The 9,073-nt window shown below is 40.4% G+C and overlaps 1 protein-coding gene across 1 annotated transcript; it reads right to left on the reverse strand.

The window, feature by feature from the left end:
* Positions 1 to 7,428: 7,428 nt before the first annotated feature.
* Positions 7,429 to 8,676, reverse strand: LOC111611370 (dispanin subfamily A member 2b-like). Its single transcript, XM_023347750.1, has 2 exons — positions 8,437 to 8,676; positions 7,429 to 7,788 (listed from the first exon to the last, which is right to left on the reverse strand). The coding sequence occupies exons 1-2, from the start codon at positions 8,674 to 8,676 to the stop codon at positions 7,606 to 7,608; spliced, it is 423 nt and encodes a 140-aa protein (XP_023203518.1). The 3' UTR covers positions 7,429 to 7,605.
* Positions 8,677 to 9,073: the final 397 nt, after the last annotated feature.

Below are 9,073 nucleotides of genomic sequence, written 5' to 3' on the forward strand. Positions count from 1 at the left end.
AACCTCTGTTCACTGATGTGTCTGCGCCGAGTCTCCCGTTTTAATTCTTATACATAAAAATGCCGTGTCACAAACTGAGAAAAAGTGAGAACTGGAATTATTACATTTCATGTGGTGCAGAACTGAACAGTCGTGAGAAAATGAGCACAGGATCAATTGTTCCCATTGTGAAATTACACAGCACGCCCGTCCAGGTTGCCATGTTGGCTGCTCAGTCATCCTCCTATCTCCAGTTTTGTAGCTTATAGAGTCAGAAAACAGCGTAGAACTTTTTATTCAATCTTCTTTAAAGATCAACTTTATGGCCGGATTGAAAGTTTTACTGCTTTCTTTCAAAGACGGATTTCCTCTCTACCAGAAAGGCCAGGTTTGGGGAGTGCTAAGCTCACAGTTGTCATGGCAACAGATTCTCTCGACTCTAAACGTCTCCACGGCGTCATTACATCCCTGAGCTGCTAGTTCAGGTGGGCGGCTGTGTCTTATGAATGGAAACGGTTGTTCTGGGTTTTGCGAGGCAAATCGCAGTAAATGAACATTTTTAGACTTTTATTTGTAATAAATTTGTAAAACTCCATGTAAAGGTTTTATTCCAAGTTGCAATTAAGCACGACCTCCTGTTGGTCTTCCTGGAATACTTACCAGATTGGTTGGGGTTTTGTTCTCTATTGTATTTCCAGAAGTTCAGCCTCATTCCCCATTTTTGCCTTTAAAGAGAAATTATTTTGCACATACGCATTTGTCTTTTCAAAATTAAATCTCAGTTCAACCTAAATCATCTTTTGCAAGCGCAAACAATTTTAAACCTTGGACCTCCATGTTTTGCAGAGCAACTAAAAATGAAAGCACTTTGGGGCTGCAAAGTTTCCACTCTGGTGCCACAAGCATAAAAACAACACACACTCCAGACAGCGTGCCAAGTTCTTCAACAGACTCTTCAGATCGTCGTCCACCTGCAGCTGAGTAGAGAGCCAGGAATCCTGGTTCCTCCTCTGCCCAGATGAGACCGTCGCTCTGCAGGACAGGAGACGTGAAGCGTCCTCTGGACGAGGGACAGCCTGCAGGAGTTCCTCACACCATCGTGTACGTCTCCACTGAGCCGCCAACAGATTATCTGGTCTGGTCGCTGTGCAACTTTGTCTGTGGAAATCTTCGCTGTCTTGGGTTGGTGGCTCAAAGTTTTGGTACTATTTAGAAAATTGTGCAGGTGTTGTAATCAAAATCTGCTGTTTGTCTCACATGGTGTCATTTTTTCCACTTGAACATCCTCCAAATGCCTGCAAGTATATAGAACAGAACCAGTTTGGAACCAATTTAGCCACATTTTGTATAACTGCAGTTGTTCTGCTTCAGTAAGAAAAAGTGCTGTTGTTCTTTTTCACTGCTTTAAATAGGGGTGCACCAATTTATTGGCCAGACGATTTATTGGTGCCGATTTCCTTAATTTTGGGAGATCGGTCGATTTTTACATGTGAAGCTGATCTTATCCACCAATCCTATCAACCTCAGCAAAGGTCTAAAAATCGACTACTTTTCTCTTCTGCTATTCTGTGAGACAGGTTTGACTGACAGACCGGCCCACCGGGCCAAGTCTGCATGTTTACAGTTAACAATAGTCTTTTTAAAGTGAAACTTTAAAAACTTATGGTGTTTAGAAGATCGGTAATCAGTGATCGGCCAGAAAACTGCAATCGTCGCAGCCTTAAGTCTTTCTTCTGCAACTGTTAGAGTTTTATTTTGGCACCAGAAGAAAAGCAGAAAAGCTGGTCAGTTAGCATCAGGTAGCAAATTTATAATCAGCCTTTATAACAACCAAGAGATGCAGTTGGAAAACATGATAGTTGGTTAGTAGTTGTAATAGTAGAAAATACTTGCTAATTGGCTTCCCATCATAATTAGAAAAATAATGCAAATAAAGACCAGTAGAGCTGCCTATCCCACGATAGGCATAAATTGTGAATGCATAAATGTAAAGAATAGGACAACAGTGTGAGAGAGTCTTGGGTGACACACCTGTACAAAACCTGTGTGAGCAGACGCATGGAAAGAGACTTTAATAAAAGTGTCTGAGCATTACAAGACGCCTGGTCATTATCAAACACGAATAAAACATGGTGAACAGGAGTGAACTGAGGCCGACCGTGGAGCTGAAACCACCGGAGAGCTTGAAGCTGTCGGGAAACGTGGATGAGACTCGGCGTGCCTTCAAACAACGCTTTCAACTATATGTCGCCGCAATGGGTTTGGAGACCAAGCCGGAGCCAAGAAAGGTAGCGATGTTGCTGACCATAGCGGGAGCGCAGGCTTTGGAAGTCTACAACACATTTGTGTTTGATGAACCAGAAGACAAAGAAAAGTTGGACGTTGTGCCAAGTAAATTTGATGATCACTGTTCACCTAAGAAGAACGAATGCTATGAGAGATACGCGTTTCGTTCCCGAATGCAGACTTGGCATGAACCCTTCGATTACTTTCTGACAGATCTGAAAGTGAAAGCTCAGTCATGCAACTTTGGCCTCCTGCTGAAGGACGTCGATGATCAGAGATCAGATCGTCTTTGGTGTATGAGATGGGAAGCTCAGAGAAAGACTGCTGAGAGAAGTGGAACTGACCCTGGAAACAGCTGTGGAGATGTGTTGGGTGAGCGAACTGTCTCTGCAGCAAGTGAGGCCATTTTCTGAACTTTCGACAGGAACTACTTCACAGTTCAGCGACGGAGCAGCGGCAGTAGGAGCGGTGTCCTGCCAGCTGCAAGAGGAAGCCGTTATCAACTGTAAGCGCTGTGGATCACTGCATAAAGTGAGACAATGTCCTGCTTACGGTAAGCAGTGTTTAAATTGCCGTGGAAAGAATCATTTTTGCAAAGCAATGCTTTATGAAGAGGAAAGAAGAGGAATCGTGTAAACCTAGTAGAGGAAACTGACCTGAGTGACGCATTCTTTATTGGTGTTGTGAATTGTGAAAATGAGTCAGAAAAAGTGCAGTGTGTCGACAGAGATGATAAATGGACAATTCCTTTGTTAATAAATGGAGCCACAGTTAAGTTCAGATTGGACACAGGTGCTAAGGCGAATCTCATTAGTATGTCTGATATAAAAGAAATGCATGTAAAACCTCAGATAAAAGAAATAAAGTCGGGTCTGAGAGACTATAATGGACAATCAATTGAGTGCATTGGCACATGTCAGCTGAATGTGACAGTTAGAGGAACAAAACATCTTGTGTTCTTCTCAGTTGTAAAAGAAGATCTTGAGTCACTTTTAGGTGATAAATCATGTGAAGAACTGGGACTGGTGAAAAGAGTGTATCACATAAACACTGAAATGAATGAATCTAATAACCCTGTTGATGCAATGCTTCAGGATTATGAGGATGTTTTTCAAGGATCGGGTGCTGTACCCTGCACATACAAGATTCAGCTGAGAGAGGGCGCTCAGCCTGTTGTGCATGCTGCACGTCGCATTCCAGCACCACTGTGAGAGGAGTTGAAAAATGAGTTGGACCAAATGACCAGGTTGGGAGTCATTCAGAAAGTGGAGGAGCCTACAGATTGGGTTAATTCCATAGTGATTACCAAGAAGAAGAATGGAGAATTGAGAATATGCATGGATCCAAAAGATCTAAATGAGAACATCAGGAGAGAACATTATCAAATACCCACTCGAGAGGAAATAATCAGTGAGATGACTGGAGCAAGATATTTCACCAAGTTGGATGCAGCACAAGGGTTCTGGCAAGTAAAGCTGGATGAAAGCAGTACCAAGTATTGTACCTTTAACACACCTTTTGGAAGATACTGTTTTCTAAGACTTCCTTTTGGGATAAAATCGGCATCAGAAATATTCCACAGAGAGATGGAGCGAATCATAGAAGGCTTGGAAGGAGTGAGAGTCTACATTGATGACATCATTATCTGGGGATCAACAGCTCAAGAACACAATGATGGATTGAAACGCGCCATGGAGCGCATACGGAAAAATGGACTGAAGCTCAATAAAAATAAATGTGAGTTTGGAGTCAAAGAAATGATGTTTCTTGGAGACAAACTATCTGCCCAAGGTGTTACACCAGATAAGGATAAAATAAAAGCCATTTTGAAGATGCCACCGCCTGTCGACAAAACGGGTGTCCTACGCATCATGGGGATGATTAACTTTATAGGAAAATTCATTCCCAATTTGAGTGCAAAGATGACAAACATTCGCAGACTCCTGTACAATGAGAGTCAATTCCAGTGGACAGAAGTTCATGAACAAGGGTGGAAAGAACTAAAAAAATATCTGACTACGGAACCGGTGCTCACCTTCTACGATCCAACCAAAAAAAAATAAAACTGTCTACAGATGCCTCAAAAGATGGACTTGGAGCAGTTCTTCTTCAGGCTGAGAATGAACAATGGAAGCCAGTGGCTTATGTGTCCAGAGCCATGACAAAAGCTGAATGCAGATATGCTTAAATAGAAAAAGAATGCTTGGGGCTGGCTTATGGACTAGAATGGTTTCATAACTATGTGTATGGTCTGCCATCTTTTGTAGCTGAAACAGATCACCGACCCTTGGTTGCCATTATAAAAACCATCTGAACGAGATGTCACCAAGGATTCAGAGACTTATGATGAAGATGCAGACGTATGAATTTACATTGATCTACACTCCAGGGAAACATCTGATTCTTGCTGATGCTCTGTCTAGAGCCCCTACAGACACTAGTGTGAGTTCAACTGAAGAGGATATTAAGTGTCATGTGAATTTGGTGTCCACTGTGTTGCCTGTGTCAAATGGAAAGTTACAGCAAATAGTTGAGGCAACAGCTAAAGACAGAGTTACAGTTGGAACAAGGATGGCCAATAGGCTCATGTTCACAGTTTTTCAATGTTAAAGCTGACCTAAGTATTGTGAATGGACTGTTACTGAAAAACAACAGGATTGTAATTCCACAAGAGTTACGACAGGACATTCTACAGTGGATTCATGAGGGTCATCTAGGCATTGAAAAATGTAAAAGAAGAGCTAGGGATTCAGTTTTCTGGCCTGGACTAAATAAGGACATTGAGGTGCTAATAAGTAAATGTGAAACATGTCAGACATTTAGAAACAAACAGAGCAAAGAACCTATGATTATAGCTGACATTCCTACATCACCATGGCTGAAAGTGGGAATGGATTTGTTTCATTTTAAGAGTAAAGACTATTTAGTGACCATTGATTACTATTCAAATTATCCAGAGATGGCTCTATTAGCTAATATGTCATCAAATTGTGTCATAGCACATGCTAAATCAATCTTTGCAAGGCATGGCATCCCACATATTGTGGTGAGTGACAATGGACCATGTTTTAGTAGCAGAGAATGGCAAAGGTTTGCGGAACAGCATGATTTTAAGCATGCAACAGCAAGTCCACATTATGCACAGTCGAATGGAAAAGTGGAGAAAGGAGTTCATATTCTTAAGCAACTTCTGAAGAAAGCTGCAGATAGTAACTCTGATCCGTATTTAGCTTTATTAAGCTACAGATCATCACCATTGCAATGTGGGTTTTCACCCCCTTAACTTTTGATGAATCGAAAGATTCGTACAACTTTGCCAAGTTATGACAGTAATGAACAAGGTGCAAAGAAACCGTTGGAGTTGGAGTACAGGTTACGAAAGCAGAAAGTAAAACAAAAGTCATATTATGACAGATCAGCTAAGATTCTACCCACATTGTCATACAAGGACCCAGTAAGGATTCAGGATGATGAGGGATGGAATACTAAGGCAACTATTCTGCAGGAAGGAGCTCCACGTTGACTTGAAGTGAAAACTGAAGATGGACAGGTTCTGAGACGAAATCGTTGCAGTTTGTTGAAAATTCCATTAGAGCCTGTTGACGAGTCGAGTGAAGACTCTAAGGACTCTCAGATTATTCCTACAACTGAAACACATTGCGACATGGACAATGCACCTGTGTTAAGAAGATCTACCAGAGTGGTGAAAAAAACCTGATGGGCTGAACTTGTAAAAAGAAAAAAAGGGGGGAAATGTCTAAGTTGAAATGTTTGTATCTTGTAATTCATGTTTTATCTGTCTCATACAATGTATGTTCTTTGACCTTTGACAGGATTCTTTTGTAGCATTCTTACTTTAAAGAAAGGAGGATGTGATGATTGAATGAATTATGCTTATGTCCACTAGGCGGCAATCATGAGTTCATGTGAATGCATAAATGTAAAGAATAGGACAACAGAGTGAGAGAGTCTTGGGTGACACACCTGTACAAAACCTGTGTGAGCAGACGCATGGAAAGAGACTTTAATAAAAGTGTCTGAGCATTACAACACGCCTGGTCATTATCAAACACGGATATAACATGTTTATATTCGTCCCCTTATATTGTCCAGGGCAACCTTATATTGTCCAGGGCAACCTGGACAATATAAGCAATGAGACGAGTACAAGCCAGTGTAATTGTGCAAGTCTTATTTTTTAGTAGAAAAACTGGAGTTAAATAGCAGGAAGTGTTTTCTGCTGTTTCCTGGAAACATGAAGGTTGTGTTTTAGCTGATTTGCTTACTGATTCGTTGCTCTGAACTTGACATTTTAAGGACAAAAACATCTTTAACAAAATATACAGCTGAATAGTTTGACTGCAACTATGCTGAACTAAAGTCAGCATTTATACTCTGAGTGTCCATTATCAGTGTGATTTCACCATGGGAATAAGTTGAAATGTTTGTATCTTGTAATTCATGTTTTATCTGTCTCATACAATGTATGTTCTTTGACCTTTGACAGGATTCTTTTGTAGCATTCTTACTTTAAAGAAAGGAGGATGTGATGATTGAATGAATTATGCTTATGTCCACTAGGCGGCAATCATGAGTTCATGTGAATGCATAAATGTAAAGAATAGGACAACAGAGTGAGAGAGTCTTGGGTGACACACCTGTACAAAACCTGTGTGAGCAGACGCATGGAAAGAGACTTTAATAAAAGTGTCTGAGCATTACAACACGCCTGGTCATTATCAAACACGGATATAACATGTTTATATTCGTCCCCTTATATTGTCCAGGGCAACCTTATATTGTCCAGGGCAACCTGGACAATATAAGCAATGAGACGAGTACAAGCCAGTGTAATTGTGCAAGTCTTATTTTTTAGTAGAAAAACTGGAGTTAAATAGCAGGAAGTGTTTTCTGCTGTTTCCTGGAAACATGAAGGTTGTGTTTTAGCTGATTTGCTTACTGATTCGTTGCTCTGAACTTGACATTTTAAGGACAAAAACATCTTTAACAAAATATACAGCTGAATAGTTTGACTGCAACTATGCTGAACTAAAGTCAGCATTTATACTCTGAGTGTCCATTATCAGTGTGATTTCACCATGGGAACAGAGAACAGGATTGTTTTTATTATCATCATGATGCAAGCTTTTAATTCATCGGAGCTAAAACACACATTGCAGATTTTAAGCCAGTGAACTTTATTCAGTTGAAGTTCTTCTTTGTTGCCTCAGATCTCACCACTAGTACAACTGTTACAGTTTTATTTGACGCACCAAAATAAAACCAGAAAAGCAGACGAGTCATGGTGTTTGAAAACCCCTCATACCTCACAAAAGTTACTTAGTTATAGCTGTAATGTCTATAATGGTATCTTGCCGTCTCTGCAATTAAAGCAAGGGGCACAACAATACAGAGAAAGACGAGTAAAGATATCAGGACGGTCGCTGTGATGTTGAGAGCGCGAGCAGTGGAGGCGTGACGTCTGGCTCCGTCCTGATCTCCGACCACCTTCCTGTCTCTGGCCTGGAAGCAGAAAAATATTCTTCTAATAAACGGTTCACATGGCGAACAAAGGGCTCTCCATTATTGCTGCTGCATCTTTGGGACTTTTGTCTCTGATTTACCAAATCGTACATTGATTTATTTATTTTTTGACAAAAACACTCTTTCAAAGTAAAAAATAGAAAGTTTAAAGGTTTTTCAGCCGTTTTTAGCCTTTTGATCCACTAAATTGTGGGGTTTTAATCTAGACTCATAGTTTCAGTAGAAAGGCCATTTATAGCATTGAACTACATTGATATTTTGTTTGTTTTTTCTGTCTTATTCTCTTCATATGTAATGTAATATAACAGCACAAGGAACAATTTTCTGTTCCTTTTTCTGTTTCTGAAAACACAAAACTAATAAACTGTTTAAAATAAAAATAAATTCCTTGATATTTGAGTTTTGTGAAGTCACACTGTGACTTACAGCTATTTGTCTTTATTCCTTAATAATCCAGATTATTCTAATTAGTCTCTAAATTTGTCCAAACTGCATCAAACCCATTTACTAAAATGGGAATCAGAAGCCAGTTTCAACATTCTTCATGATTTCTGTCCTTTTTCAAAGACAAACAGAAAATGTTTACATTCAAGACAAATTACTGAGAAACTATTAGCATGAACTCACCCTGACAGAATAAATGAGAGCCACCAATCCAAGACAGAAAATATTTCCATAGATGAAGTTGCACAGCGACCAGACCAGATAATCAGTTGGAGGCTCAGTGGGGACGTTCACTACGGTGTACTGACCACCTGTGGGACCCCCAGGCTGTCCAGGGGACGCTTCATGTCTCCTGTCCTGCAGTGGGACGGTCTCAACAGGGTAAACTGTGTAAGCTGCGTAGGAGGAGTACCCAGGATCCATTTCTCTCAGCTCGGCTGCAGGTGGAAGGTGATGTAAAGAGGCTGTTGAAGGACTGACACCCTATAAGGAGTGGAGGTGCTTTATTTGATGCTTGCGGTTTGAGGATGTCCTATTCATCACCTACCAACAAGGCTACATTTTTAAATCCTACATTGCTTTCATTTCTACCAGGTTACAGTTTCTGAGTTTTTAGCTACTAAAGGAAGTTGCCTGTACACACGCAAAACATTAAGTTTGAATTTGCAGAATACTTCAAAAAGTAATTTAAAAAAAAAAATACATAATTAAAAAAGGGACAGAGAATGTGCTACTGAAAGTAAGACCTGCCTGTAATGCTGAGAGTCAGGACAGCTGACATATTTCTGTCATATATTGCACTGGCTACATACTGAAATAT

Source organism: Xiphophorus maculatus, chromosome 2 (genome assembly GCF_002775205.1).
Source record: "Xiphophorus maculatus strain JP 163 A chromosome 2, X_maculatus-5.0-male, whole genome shotgun sequence".
Taxonomy (NCBI): Eukaryota; Metazoa; Chordata; class Actinopteri; order Cyprinodontiformes; family Poeciliidae; genus Xiphophorus; species Xiphophorus maculatus.

Bases quoted from the DNA above. Each gene is read 5' to 3' on its own strand.
- LOC111611370 (XM_023347750.1), bottom strand. From the start codon at position 8,676: ATGGATCCTGGGTACTCCTCCTACGCAGCTTACACAGTTTACCCTGTT. The intron at 7,789-8,436 runs GTGAGTTCATGC...TTCTGCTTCCAG, and splicing joins CTCTCATTTATTCTGTCAGG to GCCAGAGACAGGAAGGTGGT.